At 41.7% G+C, this 21,302-nt stretch overlaps 1 protein-coding gene across 1 annotated transcript; it reads right to left on the minus strand.

Moving 5' to 3' along the window:
- Nucleotides 1-8,066: 8,066 nt before the first annotated feature.
- On the minus strand, nucleotides 8,067-20,387 carry LOC117522393 (deoxyhypusine synthase-like). The gene is made up of 5 exons (XM_034183789.1): nucleotides 20,362-20,387; nucleotides 19,971-20,163; nucleotides 18,247-18,408; nucleotides 9,833-9,954; nucleotides 8,067-8,184 (listed from the first exon to the last, which is right to left on the minus strand). Exons 1-5 carry the CDS (start codon nucleotides 20,385-20,387, stop codon nucleotides 8,067-8,069), a joined length of 621 nt encoding a protein of 206 aa, XP_034039680.1.
- Between the last annotated feature and the right edge of the window lie 915 nt (nucleotides 20,388-21,302).

Below are 21,302 nucleotides of genomic sequence, written 5' to 3' on the forward strand. Positions count from 1 at the left end.
TCCAAAAACCTTCAACCAGAATCCAGACTCTCACTGGAAGCTACAGGAAGCGTTTAGAGGCTGTTATATCTACAAAATGAGGACCTACTAAATATTGATGTATTTTTTTGTTGGGGTGCCCAAATTTATGCACCTGCCTAATTTTGTTTAGAGAATTATTGTACACTTTCTGTAAATCTTATAAACTTCATTTCACTTCTCAAATATCACTATGTTTGTCTTCTATATGATATATTTAACTGAAATTGCTGATCCAAACAATCAATGATATATAAAGGAAAGGGGTGCCCAAACTTTTACATACCACTGTATTTTTTGTACTTTTTTTTTTCAACAGCAACCATGTCTGCTGTCATAAGAGTTATTAAATCAGTGAATCCTCCAGCTGACCAGTCAGTTGAGCGCATGTCTGCAATTCAATCACACCAACAGCCCGATCCTCTGAGAAGAGTAGTGAATCCACAGGTTGGTATTATTATGGTTAAATAAGACTGTACAGTGTCTTATGCCAGTATTGTAAAACTCACAGTTTTAGAATTCCTTATATAAAAACTCAATTTATGTCACTTGCATAATGTTGCATCTGCATAGTGTTGTGTGTGTGTACTGTCCATGGTACCATACACTTGAAACAAGGACTTTGATGCTATGGTATTGAGGTTTACCACCTTATCTGGGGTGAAAAAACTCACCTGACCCCAGCTCCCCCTCAAAAAAAAGAATTTTTGGAGAATTTTTCGTGGGGAAGGGGGGCAGGGTGTAAATAGACCTGAAAAAGCACCAGAATGCTTTTGAGATTTCACATTTTTGGGGGAACAACCACCAGATCCCATGCCAGGGGCTTCAGGCCTTCGGCCTTTGCCAAGATCTTTCAGGGTTTTTTTTTCCATGGCCCACTTTCATTCTCCGTTCATGCACAGATTTCTCCATGCTCATGATGAAAGGTCAACAGCATTTGCTTAATCATTTGTGAAATATAGGATTTAAAGTAAAGTGGGAACTTCTCTTTTAAGGTTGTAACATATGGATATACACATTTTGTGTTCCAGGAGAAGCAGAATGACAACATTCGCAGTATCAAACAGCTGAATGTAAAAGTTGCACTGCATCCTTGGACCATCCCTGAAAGTGTCAGTTCCCAGACATACCAGGATGATCATCCAAAGAATGGCCAGCTTTGAACCAGAAGTGTGGGCTAGAACCAGCTACAAGCAGTGCCTGGAAGTAATGGGCCTTCAAGTAATGTCACTCAAAGAAGTGAGTTAAAGGAGAACAGAAACACCCACGGATTATTTATAGCATAAATAAACACAAAAATGTGTTCTTTTGATAGCTCAAACACTAAAGACCATCAAACATCTACAGAAAACCTTGTTTTAGTCGTGGTCTGAGAGACTTTGACATCGACCAGCTGCCGTCATCTATGCAGGTCAGGTGGGTGACGTCATTGGATGGGGGAAGATGAGCCTTGTTCTGAGATTCCCTGCCAGAGGCACCAACAGAGAGGTTATAATATATATATATATATATATATATATATATATATATATATATATATATATATATATATATATATTGCAAGATTAGCAGCATGCATTTAATTTGCATTATACATGGAATATTTTTGATAAAATTTAATTTTACTTCCAGAGAAACCTTTTCTCTGGGGATCAAACATTAACTTAAATTAATAATTTTGTATTATTTTTGTATGATATAATTTTTCATCATATGAATTTCCTCAGGAAATTTGATTGTAATGCGTTTGATTGTAAAGCGTTTGTATTAAAACTGTTCAGTTTTGCTTTTAAAAATGTGTGTGCTCAATTGCATTGTCGTATCTGACTGTCATACTTCTATGTGAGAAAAAATTAGTGTTTTGTCATGTGAATTTCCTCAGGAAATTTATTGATTATAATATGTTTGTGTTAAAACTGTTCAGTTTCTCTCTTAAAAATGATGTTTGTTCAATTGAATTGTTGTATCTGACTAATGTCATACTGACTCTTCAAATCTATGAGATAAATACAATATTTTTTCATATGAATTTTCTCAGGAAATGTATTGATTGTAAAGTGTTTGTGTTAACTGCATGTATGTCTAAAAGATTGGTGTAGTTTTTGTTTCAAGCGGAGATTTATGTTTACTGTTGAATTTATTTTTGCTCCTAAAATGTGTATCAGTTGTATGTAGATCAATAGACAATTTTTTTAGGGTTCATTATTATTTCCCTAAGATTTATCCTTATTTTGTCTGAACATTTTTGTACAGTTTGTACTTTTGTAAATGAAGTTGAAAATTTTTCATTTTATGCGCTTTTTATTTTTGAGCAATGATGTTTAGTATTCTGTAAAGATGAATTCCATATTTAATCTATTATCAATTAAGTGATTTCAAAAGTTTGTGCATTATTGATTTTATATGTGAATTCCATAAATTCATTGCAAGTTACTATTGGAATAAAACCTACTGAATTTTAAAACATTTATGAAGTTTGTTTACCTTAATTTTTACTTCTCAGTATAGCAACAATCAAAAAAATTGAGCAAGAATTGCATGAACATTGCATGAACATCCCATGAACAAAGAATAAAGACAGCTAATGTTTGCATTTGCACATTCTACAAATGTTCATTTAATGTTCTGCTTCATGGACGTTCAGCATAGATGGTATTGCAGTCGCTCTACTGTACTTTTGTGACAAAAAGGAAGTTGAACCAAAAGGCAAAGCTCTTGATCTACTGGTCAATCTTAGTTTCTACTCTCACCTATAGTCATGAGGGTTGAGTCATGATTGGAAGAACTAGACTGTGCGTACAAGCGGAAAAAATGGGTTTCCTCAGGAGGGTGGTTGGTGTCTCTCTTAGAGATAAGATGAGAAGCTTAGTCATTTCTAAGTCTCTTAGTCTCTCTTCTAAGTCCCTGTTAGTAAATGATATAATAATTGATCAACATATTGATTTATTCTGCCTTACAGAAACCTGGTTACAGCAGGATGAATATGTTAGTTTAAATGAGTCAACTCCCCCGAGTCACACTAACTGCCAGAATGCTCGTAGCACGGGCCGAGGCGGAGGATTAGCAGCAATCTTCCATTCCATCTTATTAATTAATCAAAAACCCAGACAGAGCTTTAATTCATTTGAAAGCTTGACTCTTAGTCTTGTCCATCCAAATTGGAAGTCCCAAAAACCAGTTTTATTTGTTATTATCTATCGTCCACCTGGTCGTTACTGTGAGTTTCTCTGTGAATTTTCAGACCTTTTGTCTGACTTAGTGCTTAGCTCAGATAAGATAATTATAGTGGGCGATTTTAACATCCACACAGATGCTGAGAATGACAGCCTCAACACTGCATTTAATCTATTATTAGACTCAATTGGCTTTGCTCAAAATGTAAATGAGTCCACCCACCACTTTAATCATATCTTAGATCTTGTTCTGACTTATGGTATGGAAATTGAAGACTTAACAGTATTCCCTGAAAACTCCCTTCTGTCTGATCATTTCTTAATAACATTTACATTTACTCTGATGGACTACCCAGCAGTGGGGAATAAGTTTCATTACACTAGAAGTCTTTCAGAAAGCGCTGTAACTAGGTTTAAGGATATGATTCCTTCTTTATGTTCTCTAATGCCATATACCAACACAGTGCAGAGTAGCTACCTAAACTCTGTAAGTGAGATAGAGTATCTCGTCAATAGTTTTACATCCTCATTGAAGACAACTTTGGATGCTGTAGCTCCTCTGAAAAAGAGAGCTTTAAATCAGAAGTGCCTGACTCCGTGGTATAACTCACAAACTCGCAGCTTAAAGCAGATAACCCGTAAGTTGGAGAGGAAATGGCGTCTCACTAATTTAGAAGATCTTCACTTAGCCTGGAAAAAGAGTCTGTTGCTCTATAAAAAAAGCCCTCCGTAAAGCTAGAACATCTTACTACTCATCACTAATTGAAGAAAATAAGAACAACCCCAGGTTTCTTTTCAGCACTGTAGCCAGGCTGACAAAGAGTCAGAGCTCTATTGAACCGAGTATTCCTTTAACTAGTAATGACTTCATGACTTTCTTTGCTAATAAAATTTTAACTATTAGAGAAAAAATTACTCATAACCATCCCAAAGACGTATCGTTATCTTTGGCTACTTTCACTGATGCCGGTATTTGGTTAAACTCTTTCTCTCAGATTGTTCTGTCTGAGTTATTTTCATTAGTTACTTCATCCAAACCATCAACATGTCTATTAGACCCCATTCCTACCAGGCTGCTCAAGGAAGCCCTACCATTATTTAATGCTTCGATCTTAAATATGATCAATCTATCTTTATTAGTTGGCTATGTACCACAGGCTTTTAAGGTGGCAGCAATTAAACCATTACTTAAAAAGCCATCACTTGACCCAGCTATCTTAGCTAATTATAGGCCAATCTCCAACCTTCCTTTTCTCTCAAAAATTCTTGAAAGGGTAGTTGTAAAACAGCTAACTGATCATCTGCAGAGGAATGGTCTATTTGAAGAGTTTCAGTCAGGTTTTAGAATTCATCATAGCACAGAAACAGCATTAGTGAAGGTTACAAATGATCTTCTTATGGCCTCAGATAGTGGACTCATCTCTGTGCTTGTTCTGTTAGACCTCAGTGCTGCTTTTGATACTGTTGACCATAACATTTTATTACAGAGATTAGAGCATGCCATAGGTATTAAAGGCACTGTGCTGTGGTGGTTTGAATCATATTTATCTAATAGATTACAATTTGTTCATGTAAATGGGGAATCTTCTCCACAGACTAAGGTTAATTATGGAGTTCCACAAGGTTCTGTGCTAGGACCAATTTTATTCATTTTATACATGCTTCCCTTAGGCAGTATTATTACACGGCATTGCTTAAATTTTCATTGTTACGCAGATGATACCCAGCTTTATGTATCCATGAAGCCAGAGGACACACACCAATTAGCTAAACTGCAGGATTGTCTTACAGACATAAAGACATGGATGACCTCTAATTTCCTGCTTTTAAACTCAGATAAAACTGAAGTTATTGTACTTGGCCCCACAAATCTTAGAAACATGGTGTCTAACCAGATCCTTACTCTGGATGGCATTACCCTGACCTCTAGTAATACTGTGAGAAATCTTGGAGTCATTTTTGATCAGGATATGTCATTCAAAGCGCATATTAAACAAATATGTAGGACTGCTTTTTTGCATTTACGCAATATCTCTAAAATTAGAAAGGTCTTGTCTCAGAGTGATGCTGAAAAACTAATTCATGCATTTATTTCCTCTAGGCCGGACTATTGTAATTCATTATTATCAGGTTGTCCTAAAGGTTCCCTGAAAAGCCTTCAGTTAATTCAAAATGCTGCAGCTAGAGTACTAACGGGGACTAGAAGGAGAGAGCATATCTCACCCATATTGGCCTCTCTTCATTGGCTTCCTGTTAATTCTAGAATAGAATTTAAAATTCTTCTTCTTACTTATAAGGTTTTGAATAATCAGGTCCCATCTTATCTTAGGGACCTCATAGTACCATATCACCCCAATAGAGCGCTTCGCTCTCAGACTGCAGGCTTACTTGTAGTTCCTAGGGTTTGTAAGAGTAGAATGGGAGGCAGAGCCTTCAGCTTTCAGACTCCTCTCCTGTGGAACCAGCTCCCAATTCAGATCAGGGAGACAGACATCCTCTCTACTTTTAAGATTAAGCTTAAAACTTTCCTTTTTGCTAAAGCTTATAGTTAGGGCTGGATCAGGTGACCCTGAACCATCCCTTAGTTATGCCGCTATAGACTTAGACTGCTGGGGGGTTCCCATGATGCACTGAGTGTTTCTTTCTCTTTTTGCTCTGTATGCACCACTCTGCATTTAATCATTAGTGATTGATCTCTGCCCCCCTCCACAGCATGTCTTTTTCCTGGTTCTCTCCCTCAGCCCCAACCAGTCCCAGCAGAAGACTGCCCCTCCCTGAGCCTGGTTCTGCTGGACGTTTCTTCCTGTTAAAAGGGAGATTTCCTTCCCACTGTCGCCAAGTGCTTGCTCACAGGGGGTCGTTTTGACCGTTGGGGTTTTTACGTAATTATTGTATGGCCTTGCCTTACAATATAAAGCGCCTTGGGGCAACTGTTTGTTGTGATTTGGCGCTATACAAATAAAATTGATTGATTGATTGATTTGTGAGGTGTTTGGAGTACAGCTGCTGCTCCTTCGTATTGAAAGGAGCCAGCTGAGGTCGTTTGGGCATCTAGGATGTCTCCAGGGTGCCTCCGTGGGGAGGTGTTCCAGTCATGTCCAGCTGGTAGAAGTTCTCAGGGAAGAGCCAGGACTAGGTGGAGACATATCTCCACACTGGCCTGGGAATGCTTTGGGATACACCAGTCAGAGGTGGTTAATGTGGGCCGTGAAAGGGAATTTTTGGGTCCTCTACTTGAGCTGGAGCCAGGACCCGATCCTGGATAATCGACTGAAGATAAGTAATAAGTGTTATTGTAGATATTTGTAGGCAGGTTTGTTACCATTAGTCAGAGACGGTTATGGACAGAGTTAAGATGCAACCACCTGATGATGTCAAATTTTTACTACCTTTTATCAAATTATGATACAATGAGATCTTTAAAATTGCTCATTATTAGTAGAGTGGATGAATCTGGGGTTTTCCAAAAAGGGGAAATTTTAGTCTGTGTAAACCTGACCAATTAAAGACGTTCGGAGACAAAAATGACACAGACCAACTGAACAGCAGGCCAGATTGATTTTTAAGAAACCATGAGAGATATGCCCTTCAGAACAGACTGGGAGGTTTACAGTGTGTGGAGAGAAAGAGACAGAAATTCGGGTCAGACTGGAGATCACAAAGCAAGCATCACATGATGTTGATGAAATACAACATCAGACAAAAGATCAGCCTGACACTTTGTATTTTTGTTCGTCCAAGGGACGTTATGTTATGTTCATGTTATTAAAACAATGCTTATAAAAATAATTTACCACTATGTCCACAAGGTCCTCAATGTATTAAAACAAAAGGCAAATTGACCAAAAATTAAAAATTGTAAATATAATCTTCACCCCCACCCCTCAAATACTTTGCTATGGCTCTGCTTGAGCTGTGCAGCGTGGCTGTCACACAGACACATACAGTGAGATTGAATCTGTCTGCAGCCTGACAGAGTGGAGCGAATGAGCTGCCCCAAAATCTTCAGCTAAAGTCAACTGCCGCAGAAAACACCAATTAAATTTAAGTTAAATTTGTAATGAATGAAATGTTTGCTAAAGGCCATGATTCAGCAATAAGACCACATCAACTCATCACAACCCAAAAGTGAACAGGTTGTTCATGATTTGTTAGAGCATTTTGCGCTTTGATTAGTTTTAATTATGATATACACAAAAACGTGATGTGCAACACGGTGGCTCAATAGTTAGCACTGTTGCGTCACAGCAAGAGGGTCATGGGATCACTTCTCATGTAGTCCTTTCTCCACACAGAAAGGACTAGGTGAGATCACTTCCCACCTTGTTCTTTCTGTCTGGAGTTTTCATGTTCTCCACGTGTCTGTGTGGGTTCTCTGCAGGTTCTCCAGCTGCCTCCCACATGCAAAGATATGTATGTTAGATGAATTGTAAACTTTACATTGTTTATAGGCATATGGGTGTGAATGTGTTTGTTTGTCTATATGTGGCCCTGCGACAGACTGGTGTCTGACCTCACACCCAATGACTGTTGGGATAGGCTCCAGCACCACTCTGATCCTTAATTGGGTATAGCAGGGTGAGGGAGTATAGAAAATGGCTATAGAAAATGGATGGACAAAAACTTGATAGACTATATTTAAAATTGGCATGTTTGAATCCATGCGTGTACACACGCACACAAACACCAACGGCCGCACACACAAACATACTCACGCACACACACCTGCTCACTCCAGCAGGTGGTTTCACTGACACACTCATCCCATCTGCTCAAAGTGATGTTCATTAGTGAAATAACCTGCTGGAGTCAGTGGCTGCAAAGAAAACCTGCACCCACTTGGCTCTTTCTGAAATGACTTTGGACACCACTAATTTAAGTGTTTGCACAAACACACTTGTTGTTCTGTTCCCACAACATCTGCTTCAGTATCGGCATCATCCAGGCCTCAAATAAAGAATAGTTGTCATTTGGGATCAAAATGTCTCCGTTCCTGTGGTCACAATGACACATTTTTCATTACATCTGGTGTTTTGGGGGCTATAAAGTGTCAGACATTGCCTCTTTCATGATAACCATAAATACAGTAGTGTTCAAAATAATAGTAGTGCTATGTCACTAGTAAAAAGATTAATCCAGGTTTCGAGTATATTTCTTATTGTTACATGGGAAACAAGGTACCAGAAGATTCAATAGATTCTCACAAATCCAACAAGATCAAGCATTCATGATATGCACAATCTTAAGGCTATGAAATTGGGCTATTTAGTAAAAAAAAGTAGAAAAGGGGGTGTTCACAATAATAGTAGCATCTGCTGTTGACGCTACAAACTCAACTATTATGTTCAAACTGCTTTTTTAGCAATCCTGTGAATCACTAAACTAGTATTTAGTTGTATAACCACAGTTTTTCATGATTTCTTTACATCTGCGAGGCATTAATTTTGTTGGTTTGGAACCAAGATTTTGCTTGTTTACTAGTGTGCTTGGGGTCATTGTCTTGTTGAACACCCATTTCAAGGGCATGTCCTCTTCAGCATAAGGCAGCATGACCTCTTCAAGTATTTTGACATATCCAAACTGATCCATGATACCTGGTATGCGATATATAGGCCCAACACCATAGTAGGAGAAACATGCCCATATCATGATGCTTGCACCACCATGCTTCACTGTCTTCACTGTGAACTGTGGCTTGATTTCAGAGTTTGGGGGTTGTCTCACAAACTGTCTGCGGCCCTTGGACCCAAAAAGAACAATTTTACTCTCATCAGTCCACAAAATATTCCTCCATTTCTCTTTAGGCCAGTTGATGTGCTCTTTGGCAAATTGTAACCTCTTCTGCACGTCTTTTATTTAACAGAGGGACTTTGCGGAGGATTCTTACAAATAAATTAGCTTCACACAGGCGTCTTCTAACTGTCACAGCACTTACAGGTAACTGCAGACTGTCTTTGATCATCCTGGAGCTGATCAATGGGTGAGCCTTTGCCATTCTGGTTATTCTTCTATCCATTCTGATGGTTGTTTTCTGTTTTCTTCCACGCGTCTTTTTTGTTTTTGTCCATTTAAAAGCATTGGAGATCATTGTAGATGAACAGCCTACAATGTTTTGCACCTGTGTATAAGTTTTCTCCTCTCCAATCAATTTTTAATCAAAATACGCTGTTCTTCTGAACAATGTCTTGAACGACCAGTTTTCCTCAGGCTTTCAAAGAGAAAAGCATGTTCAACAGGTGCTGGCTTCATCCTTAAATAGGGGACACCTGATTCACACCTGTTTGTTCCACAAAATTGACAAACTCACTGACTGAATGCCACACTACTATTATTGTGAACACCCCCTTTTCTACTTTTTTTTTTTTTTACTAATAGCCCAATTTCATAGCCTTAAGAGTGTGCATATCATGAATGCTTGGTCTTGTTGGATTTGTGAGAATCTACTGAATCTACTCATACCTTGTTTCCCATGTAACAATAAGAAATATACTCAAAACCTGGATTCATCTTTTTAGTCACATAGCACTACTATTATTCTGAACACTACTGTAAATAATAAACCATTTCAAGGTAGTCAAATGTTTGGACACATTCTCATTCAACTGAATCGCATGCAGTAGTTATGTGAATTTGTGTCCTACCTGTTTATGCCCTTTTTAAACAGATCCTTCCCAGGCATGCTGAATTCTCCTAAGTAGAATGGGGCCAAACACTTCATCAGATCCTCTTCCATACCTCCTGCTGCCATCACAAAGACATCCACCTGTTAAAGGAAATGGACAATCAGTCCACTTCAGTCATTAACAACACGCCCCCTTTTCAAAACAGTTTCATTACGCCGGGCATCCCTCTGATCACCAGCATTTCATTACAGTCAGATAAAGTAAAATTAATGCTTTTCTTTTCCTCTGCCTCCTGTCTTTTTGTAGGTGCCTCCATCTCTAAGCTGTACAATATAGTAGCTGGTCTCACTACTGTCTTGTAAACTTTTCCCTTAACTCTTGCAGATATTATTCGGTCACAAATCACTACTGCCACTTTTCTCCAGCCCTCCACCCTGCCTGCATGCTCTTCTTCACCTCTCTACCACACTCTCTATTACTTTGGGCAGTTGACCCCAAGAACATTGAATAAAAATATAAATGCAACACTTTTGTTTTTGCTCCCATTTTTCATGAGCTGAACTCAAAGATCTAAAACATTTTCTATATACACAAAATACCTATTTCTCTCAAATATTGTTCACAAATCTGTAAATCTGCGTTAGTGAGCACTTCTCCTTTGCTGAGATAATCCATCTCATTTCATCAAGATGCAGATTAGACAGCATGATTATTGCACAGGTGTGCCTTAGGCTGGCTACAATAAAAGGCCACTCTAAAATGTTCAGTCTTATCGGTGGGGTGTGGCAACAGGAGAAAGAACCATCCATCACCAAAGACCAAAGTGATGGACAAGAGTGAGCAGTGACACCAAAACCCAAGCAAAAAATAACAAACAAAACCACAGTGATAAAAACAACAAAACAAAATCAAAACAATACAATACATAACTAAACCAATAAAATATCTAACAAAACCCCCAATCCTGACAGAAACTGGCTGAAAAAGGCAGAATTGGAGAACCATGAAAAATACCAGCCACTGTTGGGAAGGACGGACAGACGGAGTGCCACGTACAGATGCTATACAATCCCGTGGCAATGGTTTCATGCATGCTCGTCTGCACATGCACGAACACAGTGGGACCATGTGAGAGGTGGGATACCTCATCGCGCTCATACAGCAGTGGAAGCAATTAAATGATGTACAAATGTACATAAATCAAAGAAAATGAGTAATGACCAAATAATGAGAGAGCACAGAGCATTATAAGATCAATGGATGCACTGTTTAGATGTAAGATAATCATGTTACTGCACATTATGTGTAATTGATGCTTGATGACTTGACAGTCTGTGTTGGACTTGAGGAAGCAAATGGATTTTGTTTTGTCATTTTGTTAAACTATTTAACTGTTGTGAAAGTGTAGTGACATGGACCCACAACAGGGGGCGCAAATGAACGGTCAATAGATGAGCCAAAAAGTAACAATTTAATGTTGTGAAGGTGCACAACGAATATACAGACAATCTCAGAATATGATTACAGTCAATCCACAAAGGTGACGTGTGGGCAGGCTCGAGGATAGAAGACGTCTGTCCTGAGAAGAGCCGGAACCACACGATTTCCACCGCCACCGAACCTGGTGAATACTGGAGCCGCCAAGTCACAAATTCCCAGGTGATCACCGTCCCCGACTGTCGGATCTGGTACTGCTGGCGAAGAACAAAGACAGTCAAGTGTGGGTGTGTGTACACCCCGTAGCAACAACGGTGGGAATGCCACCTCCACCTCTAACACAATATTCTGCAGAGTACCGCAGTGATTCCTGCAAACACTCACAATATACAGATTATATTGTAAAACACAAACGTCTGAGTCTATTACCTCCAAAGAAGTACGATATCTCGGCGATGAGGTGGAGATGACGTCTGGGTTTTATGGAGTGCGATGATGAAGAATGAGTGACAGCTGTCAGGAATTAATGAGTGACAGCTGTCACTCCCGGCTGTGTCCGTGGCGGCAGCGCCCTCTCGTGCCTAAAGCCCGCACTTCAGGCAGGGTGCCCTCTGGTGGTGGGCCAGCAGTACCTCCTCTTCTGGCGGCCCACACAACATTAATTCCTGTTATAAAGAGCAGACAATACAAGAATTATGGTCCTGCTGTTCCTTTTTGTTGATGAACCATGTCCATGGATGTAAACAAGGAGTTAAGCACCCATCGCACATAGCAAGAGTTTGCCGGAGCCATTATTATACGTGGCACTGCAGACCATACCAGCAGGCATATCGTGCCAGATTCATCTCGAGGTTCTCTCATATGCGTACAAATCGTTTGGGATCCCGTTTGGTTGCCTTCGGAATATGCAAATTGCGGTTAGATGGTCCTCAGATAACACATGGACCGACATCCCATCTCAACCGTGCCGGGAGAATTATGAACATGTGTATTACACTCAGGGCTGCCGGCTGATTTTGACTAAGTGTGTGGACTTCTGCAGATGGCGACTGTCCCACAGTAATGCAAACTGAAGCCAACATTAACCCTCTTCTGGGTTTGACGACAGAGCAGCCAGCGTCAGATTCAGACTCTGTTTTTTTGCAATCAGCTCTCCCACCCGAAACATTTTTCTCATGAGTCTGGTGTTTTTAGACCTTTTATCATCTAGTGCGAACTGTGCTTCGAACTGATGTCATAAATGTTTCCGTCTAATCGGACAAAGATAGTATTCATGATTTCTCACTTGACAGGACAAGCGGCAGCCTGGGCCACAGATGAATGGAGCCGGCGATCTAATTTATGTCAGTCTCTCAGTGTTTTCATCTCGGCGCTGCTACAAGTATTCCAGCATACATCTCCAGGACGAGAAGCAGCATGATCTCTGATGAAACTTCGGCAGATGTCACAGAAGTTGTCTGACTATGCCATTGATTTCCACATTCTGGCATCAAGAGCGAGTGGAACACAATGACTCTGATTGATGTTTTCTTCCAAGACCTCCTGGACTACATCAGAGATCAGCTGATCGCAGTCAACCTACCCGAAGATCTGGACACCCGCATCATGCTGGCGATGAAGGTGGACCAAAGAATGTGCGACAGACCACGGAGGGAGACCCGCTGTTAAGGCTGCAGAATATCCAGACACAACCTTCCTCCTCCTGGTGTGGCCCATTCCAGCTCCAGCCCCTCTGGAGACACCACCTATGGAGCTGGGGCGCACTTATCTATCTGCTGAGGAATGCCGTCGTTGTCAGGATGATTATACTGTGGACGCTTAGGTCACATGATCTCAGCTTGTCAATTCAGGGATGACTCCACTCAAAATAGATCGACTGTGCGGGTAAGTCAAAATTCTATTTTCTCAGATTCTGCCAATAAAATGATAAAAGCTAAGTTAATCTCAGATCACTCCTCTGTGTCAGTACTGGTGTTCATTGATTCAGATTCAGACACTAATCTTTTGCATTCCTCTCTTGTTAGAACCCTACATCTTAAGTTATACCAACTCTCACACCTTCTGGAGATGAAAGCAGTGGATGGCAGCCTTCTGGGTCATATTACCCATCAGGCCCAATCCGTTCAGTTAATTGTCACCCAGCTATATTGGGGCACCCATGACTGAGAAACACAGCCCTACTTTTGATTGCATAGTGGGTCAAATAAATTCATGGGGGTCAAATTGTGCGAACCCCTGCCTTCCAAAACATCAGGTTCCTCCGTCTACTCCCAATCCTGACTTCACCAGTGTTCTGGTATGTTATCACCAGCTTGCTCAGGTTTTCAGTAAGGAAAGGGCTAAATCCCTTCCTCTGCACCACATTTATGATTATGCCACTGATTTGCTCCCCAGATCTAGTCTTCCTTGAGGCAAACTATGTTGATTATCAGCGCTGGAATGCCAGACCATGAATGAGTACATTAAGGAGTCCCTGGCCACGGGTCTCATTCATCCATCCACCTCCCTGGCTGGCGCTGGATTCTTTTTTGTAGAAAAGAAAAACAAGACTAGATGCTGCTGCATTGATTATCGGGGGCTCAATGATATCATAGTCAAGATCCGGTACACCTTCCTCTGATAGCCTCAGCGTTTGAACTATTAGATGGAGTATGGATTTTCACTAAACTGGATTTGTGGAACGCATATCATTTCGTGCGGATTTGGAGGCGGGAATTAGTGGAAGACATGTTTAACACCCTCTTGGGACATTATGAATATTTAGCAATGCCCTTTGGTCTGAGAAATGCACTGTTTTTCAGAACTTGGTGAATGATGTTTTGCGTGATTACCTTAATAAGTTTGTCTTTGTTTATCTTAATATTTTTTCATTTTCTCTCCCGATGAGGAGATTCACTTTCAACATGTCTGGACCGTACTTTCTAGGTTACTGCAAAACCAGTTGTACATCAAAGCGGAGAAGTGTGAGTTTCACATTTCCTCAGTTTCCTACCTGGGGTTTGTGTTGGCTGAGGGGGAGATTAAAATGGATCTCAAAAAGGTGGTGGCCATGGCTGACTGGGCCGGCAAAGGTTTCTGGGGTTTGCTAACTTCTACAGAAAATTCATAAGACATTTCCGTACTGCGGCTTCCCCTCTACATGAGTTTACCTCTTCCTTTTGGTCATTTGTCTGGACCCCACCACTTCCGGATCTCACCCGACAGTTCGTGGTCGATGGTAAGCTACCCCTTTGTGCCTTTTTATCCTCGAAATTAATTCCTGTGGAGCGTAATTATGACATCTGTGACTGTGAACTGCTGGTAGGCAAAATGGCCTTGGAGGAGTGATGCCACTGGTTAGAGGGGGCAGAAACTGCGTTTTTGCAGTTCTGGTGACCTCAAATGCACGCTGATATTTCTGAGTATGTTAATGCATGTTTGGTTTGCGCAACTCACAAATCGTCCACTCGGAGGCCCCAGCGGAAACTTCTGCCTTTACAGGTCCCTAAACAGTGTTTGAGCCACTTAGCAGTTGATGTTGTGACTGACCTTCCTGTTTCCAAGAGCAACACATTAGCGTCAACTGTTATAGACACAAATGGTTCATTATAGCCCTCCTCCTAAGCTCTCCTTGGCCAATGTTTCTGTGTAGGCTCTCAGTTGTCCAGGTGGTTTCCATAGTAGAGAAGCTTGAATCTTCGACTGGACTGGGTTGCTTGACGCGAGGATGTTTCGCTTCAAATCGCAGAAGCTTCCTCAGCTAAAATTCTTGGTCTGGTGGTTGATTTGAAGCGAAACGTCCTCGCGTCAAGCAACCCAGTCCAGTCGAAGATTCAAGCTTCTCTACTCTCCTTGGCCAAGGAAACATCTGAGGCCTTACTGACTACAGTTTTCAAATTACTTGGATTCCATCAGGACATTATTTCAGACTGAGGGCCACAGTTCATTTCCAGCTTCTGGAGGAAATTCTTCAAACTGCTTGGCGTCCACCAGCCTTACCTCAAGTTACCACCCACAATCCAATGGACAAACAGAATGAGTGATCCAGGAACTGGAAAGGGGGCTTCATATCCTGGCTGCACAGCAACCAACCACATGGTCCTCCCAGTTAAGTTGGATAGACCTAGCACATAACAGCCTGCCATCTGCATCTACTGTGCTCTCTCTCTTCCACATAGTGTATGGTTTCCAAATGACTCTGTTTACTTTCCCAGACTGTGACTCTCCAGTGCCATCCACCCTGGCCTTTATTTGGAGATATAGGAGAACCTGGGTGTGGGCCCGTCAAGCTCTTCTTCAGTCATCTGCTACCTACAAAGCTGCTGCTGTCCTCAAAAGATCGTCCACTGCTGCCTACACCCCTGGACAATCAGTGTGGCCATCTACGTGGGACTTGCCCCTTCTGGAGTCCTACAAGAAGCTCACTCCCAGGTTCATTGGTCCCTTCCTTATCTCCAAGGCCCTTAATCTGGTTGCCATTCACCTTAAACTCCCAAGAGCTATGCGGATGCACCCATCTTTTCATGTTAGTCATGTCCAGCCAGTGAGGTCTAGCCCGCTTTGCATTCCGACCCTGCCTCCCACCCAGTTTGTCAATGGTGGTCAACGTTTTTCTGTCTGGTGGCTCCTGGCTTCTCTGCGTCTCCTAAAGATCGAGATCTCTTTTGCAAGGGAGACCTGGACAATTATAAAGTTTCCAATTCACCTAACCTGCATGTCTTTAAATGTGGAAGGAAACCGGAGCACCCCTAGGAAACCCATGCAAACACGGAGAGAACATGCAAACTCCACACAGAAAGGCCACAGGTGGGACTGGATCCCATAACCTTCTTGCGGTGAGGCAACAGTGCTAACCACTAAGCCACTGTGCTGGCAGTAGATAGTTAGCAACCAATAATTTCAGTCCTAATTTGCTTTAAAGTTTTAAATCCAGAAGAGGTCAACTCAAGAGTCCAAGCACTTGATGCAATCTCCCTAGTCCAAAAGCAATTACCAAAACAAAAAATGCAGAAAAAACAAAACAAAACCAAGCATCAAACCCAGAGCACATGCAACAAACCTTTTAACATGAAACAGGAAACTTAACATCTTATAAACTTTGATCAGTCAAGATCAGTCGCCTAGCTAACGTTCATCAAAGTACAGTGTGATAGAACAATGTCCAAACACTTATAGACCAGTCACTGCCTAACAACCATAAGGAAAAGAAATAAAAAACAAGAATATGAGCGGGAATCAAGCAGAATCTACTGGAATAGAAAAAAAAATCCAAACATCAAGGTGCAGTTGGGAGGCACAGACAGTCAGACCCCAGTGTACGACTGCCGGATGACCATGTAGAATGTGGGCAGGTCCAGTCCGGATTGAGTCATGCACGACTGCAGCCAAAACATTGTTGGACAACAGTACATAGACAGGGACTGCTGTCAGTCTGCACGAGAATCATACAACTAAATAAAATGCTCAGACTGCTGGACGGATGTGCCCGAGTGCTGTCACTCACTCACTCACTGATTCACTTGTCCACTCACTCCCTCACGTGCACTGACGTCTGAGCAGGAGGACATTGTGCTGCCAGGATGGTCGTGTGTGTCCCACACACGATGGACTGTCAGCACTGTGCTCACAGACACAGCACGGCAATGGTGATGTGTTGTGCACACGGAGTGCATGAAGTGGATGTGCGCTGCGCTGTCCGGTCAGACCATCAGCGCACCGTGTGACGGCGCCTGATATGGGATATTTTTATTTTTATGGTAGATGAGGCATTTGTGAGCCGATGTTGTCAGCACATGGAGTACACAGAGAGGCTGTATGTCATGCTGTCCAGTCAGATGGCCAATGCCCCGTGGGATGATACCTGACATGGGATATTTTTAAGCCATGGTGAACAAGGCATTTGTGAGCCGATGTTGTCAGCCCACAGCACAGCCAGGGTGAGAGGGACTTAACCACAGGCTGTAGTGCCTGGCTGGTGTGGGCCTGCGCTGTAAAATGCACCTGGGGCTGTACGGGAAGTGAGTTTATGTCCTTTTTTATGGTATCATGGATGGCGAAACAGTTCCACTGTCATTTCTCCGCTAGAGTTTGATGGTAAACATGTCATAATATGTGTATTACAGGGGTGACATCCCATTCAGCTGTGTTGCGGGCGCTGAGCTAAGCCTCTGACGCGCACAATGAGACATTGACTCACAGTGACACTTCACATGATGGATGTGCGCCACATACATGTTGCATATCAATATTTCCTTTGTTGTCCCTTAGCAGGATCCAGTGGAGGTGCACATACATGGCACAAGCGGGACGTGCCGGCAGGATGTGAGGTGCCCTATCCATTTCAAGGTTCCCCAATCGCAATCAGATTGTTCCAAATGCTGTTATGACACCATACAAATATGTAGATTGCAGTGGGATTGCACTCACACTGCACATTGACTGCTGTTCAATGGGTGTCCCACCTGGACTGCGTCACAAGCGTTTTGCACATGTGCAAACATTCGAGACAGCCGGGTGAATGGGTACCCTCATGTCCACTGCTTTGAGACTGTTGTCCAACATTTTCAGACTGCATACGTATGTGCGATGATTCATCATTCGGATGACATATGGCCACATTTGTTCTATATGTGACGGGGGTCTAACTCACACCTGGGCATGCCAGGGTGCCTGTGTTATATTATCATAAACAGGCTTATGGACTGTGTGAGCTCAATCAAGATTAAAACTTAATGAAAATGAATTAAAGGTCAACAATAAAGATCAAAGCTCAGTCTGCAGGATTATCCTCAATTAGTCCAAATTCAGTGCGGTGAATGTCTGCTGCAAACATATGAATACTAACCAAGTATGACACCAGAACACACCTGACAGAAATGTTGCAACTAAACAACCATATCACCACAGCTAACTTCACCAGTCTGCACAGTGACAGGATAGAAATGAGCGTGCCAGTGTAGAGCATGCTACACTATGGGTGCTTCACTCATCAATTTTGTATTTAAATAGAGTTATACCATTCTGTGTTCAGCAAGGTAGCGGATGGTCTCTCTGACTCCACAGGTGATGATGTTGGCCGTGCAGCCGAGGAATATTGTGAAGCTCTGGAGGCACGGACAAGTTGAAGGATCTTCCTCACTAGTTCTGTTCACCTGCAGTGATTGTTGCCGCTTTTCAATCTGTCAGGTCAGTGCATAAGACAATACTCAGCCCACATCTCCACAAAAGACAGGAAACAGCAGTTGTTGACACATTTGTGCTGTTTAAACTGAATATGTTCCCCAAGTACAACTCTGAAGTGCAAAAAAATGAAACATGGACGCAAATCGAACATAATGCATTTTTGAGAGACACTGTGGTCATTCCACTGGATTTCACCTGACTGATAACTGCAAATCACCTTGCCAAGATTAGGGAAACAATGGCCTTGGGAAGGGGGTGTGGGTGGTGCGAGCTCACATGTAAGCTTCTGGTAATCGGGTCTACAACTGTGGGACTCGATCAGGTACAGACCAAAAAAAAAACACATGGTGTCACCTCCATGTGGAAGGAGAGTGTCAAGGGTCTGGTGTGCTGTTTTATGGGCAGTGGGCAGGGGAAAATGCCCACACAGACTGAGATGTGGTTTTGGAACTTGACTCTTGGAATGTGGAACATCACCTTTCTGGTGGGGAAGGAGCCTGAGCTGAGGCTGAGAGAAATCAATTAAAACTAGATGAGCTGACATCCCCGCACAGCATGGAACCAAACTCCCAGAGAGGGGCGGGCCTCCCACTTTTTGCAGAGCTGTCCAGGATAAGAGGCACAGTGTGGGTTATGGGAATACTCACAAGTGCCTGGCTGAGTTTTCCTTTTGGGATATTCATTGGTGAATGAGAGGGCTGCCTCAATGTGACTTTGGGTAGCAGAGAGATATCTGACTGTTGTTTATGCATATGCACCAAACAGCAGTTCAGAGTATTCAACCTTCTTGGAGACTTTTCGTGGGATCCTGGAAAAGGTTCCTGCTGGGGATTCAATAGTTCTATGGGGGGACTTCACTGCTCACGTGGGCAATGATGGAAAAACATGGAGAAGAGTAATTGAGACGAATTACCCCGCTGATCTGAATCCAGATGGCGTTTTGTTGTTGATCTTCTGTGGTGGTCATGGATTGTTGAATGGGAAAGTGTGTCTAAACTTTTGACTAGAAGTGTATATGGCTATCTACAAAAATAAGTCCTTTAGGCTGCTCCATTGTTTACACTCAGGGTCACCACAGCAATCCGAGGTGGATCTGCGTGTTGAATTGGCACAGGTTTTACACCAAATGTGCTTCCTGACACAACTCCATATTGCATGGAGAAATGTGGCAGAGCTTGTGTTTGAACCAGGAACTGTCTGCACTGAAACCAAGTGCACTAACCACTTAGGCACCACCCCTGCCATATATGGCTATGACTATATCTGCACCATATATTATGCTAGTGTGCATACTCAAATGAAGCATTGGATACCATGCCTTTCCATTATTTAAGTTTTAAACATATACTTACAGTGCTGTCATTTTGAATTATTAAAACTATTCAGAATAATACTGGACATACTGTAAAAACAAAATCAGGGATTGATGACTGCACATGCACATACTCAAAATCAATATGCACATGCAACATCTGGGTTTAAAAAAGAATCAAAAAAGATATCAGTAGTTGTATTGTATTCATTCCCTACAGTGGGTGACAAATGCTCATTGTCTCACCATGGTGTTGATCTCGTTGATGGCCAAACCCACCCTGGTGGCTTGGAAGCCTGTGCTGATGTAGGTCTGCAGCAGGGCTCTGTGGTCCACTCCCTGATTGAAGTCATAGCCCCTGATCTTGGGCACATATTCAGGTAGAGGAACTGACTTCTTGTAGGAATGATTTACTCTGTGAATATGTTTAGCCATTTCTCTGGAAAAATAAAAAAAATAGAGTAAAATAAAAAGAATAGAAAATGTATTTCAATTTATAACACCCAGGTTTCTAGTGGTGAGCTTCAGCATTCTTGAGGGACCAAATGTACTCCTTCCTTCATCAGTGACACTTGTAGAACAACTCCCTCAACCCCATCAGAGACAGCAAACATTGATGTCCACAGTCAATACTGACAGAGCCAGAGTGTCCCTAAAGGCCATCTTGGCAAACACACTAAAAATCCAAACCCAGAGAAATTACTAATTATCCAAAATAATTAAATAGTTGCTCCAATCATTTAAATTCCAATATTAGTTCTGCATGGTTCCCTTCCTGTGATGTGATTCCTTTTGCATTATTTGTTATTACATGCCTCAATGTTATCTGTGTATTATTACTAAGAATCAGGGCCCATATCCCCAGTGTGAAGAACTTTCACACTGTCTGACTCTTGCTTGCCTCTACTGGTGGTTGGCCCTCACTGCGGTATTGTATCACTTCCTGTTCTGGAGCACAGCAGTGTTTTGCTGTATCTGTTAGCTGTTTAATCTGCGTAGTTAGATTGATCTAGATAACTAGATAACGATTTGTTTCACAGTGTAATCTTCACGTGCCTTAACTAAAGCACTCCCTCTGCTGAATCACCTTTAAATTATTTACACATTATTCACTTTGTGTGTTTTTAGGAATCCGCTAGCTTAGCGCAGCTACTAGCTCTTAGCCGGTTTAGCATGGCGGCTTCTCCTTTAATTTCCTTTAACTTTAACTAGTAATGACTTCATGACTTTCTTTGTTAATAGAATTTTAACTATTAGAGAAAAAATTACTCATAACCATCCCAAAGACGTATCGTTATCGTTGGCTGCTTTCAGTAATGCTGCTATTTGGTTAGACTCTTTCTCTCCGATTGTTCTGAGTTATTTTCATTAGTTACTTCCTCCAAACCATCAACATGTCTCTTAGACCCCATTTCTACCAGGCTGCTCAAGGAAGCCCTACCATTAATTAATGCTTTGATCTTAAATATGATCAATCTATCTTTGTTAGTTGGCTATGTACCACAGGCTTTTAAGGTGGCAGTAATTAAATCGTTACTTAAAAAGCCATCACTTGACCCAGCTATCTTAGCTAATTAT

This window comes from Thalassophryne amazonica, chromosome 12, assembly GCF_902500255.1.
Source record: "Thalassophryne amazonica chromosome 12, fThaAma1.1, whole genome shotgun sequence".
NCBI classification, from domain to species: domain Eukaryota; kingdom Metazoa; phylum Chordata; class Actinopteri; order Batrachoidiformes; family Batrachoididae; genus Thalassophryne; species Thalassophryne amazonica.

Bases quoted from the DNA above. Each gene is read 5' to 3' on its own strand.
- LOC117522393 (XM_034183789.1), bottom strand. From the start codon at position 20,387: ATGGCCTTTAGGGACACTCTGGCTCT. The intron at 20,164-20,361 runs GTCAGTATTGAC...TTATTTTTCCAG, and splicing joins TTTAGGGACACTCTGGCTCT to AGAAATGGCTAAACATATTC. The intron at 9,955-18,246 runs GTATAACTCTAT...TTCCTTTAACAG, and splicing joins ACCTTGCTGAACACAGAATG to GTGGATGTCTTTGTGATGGC.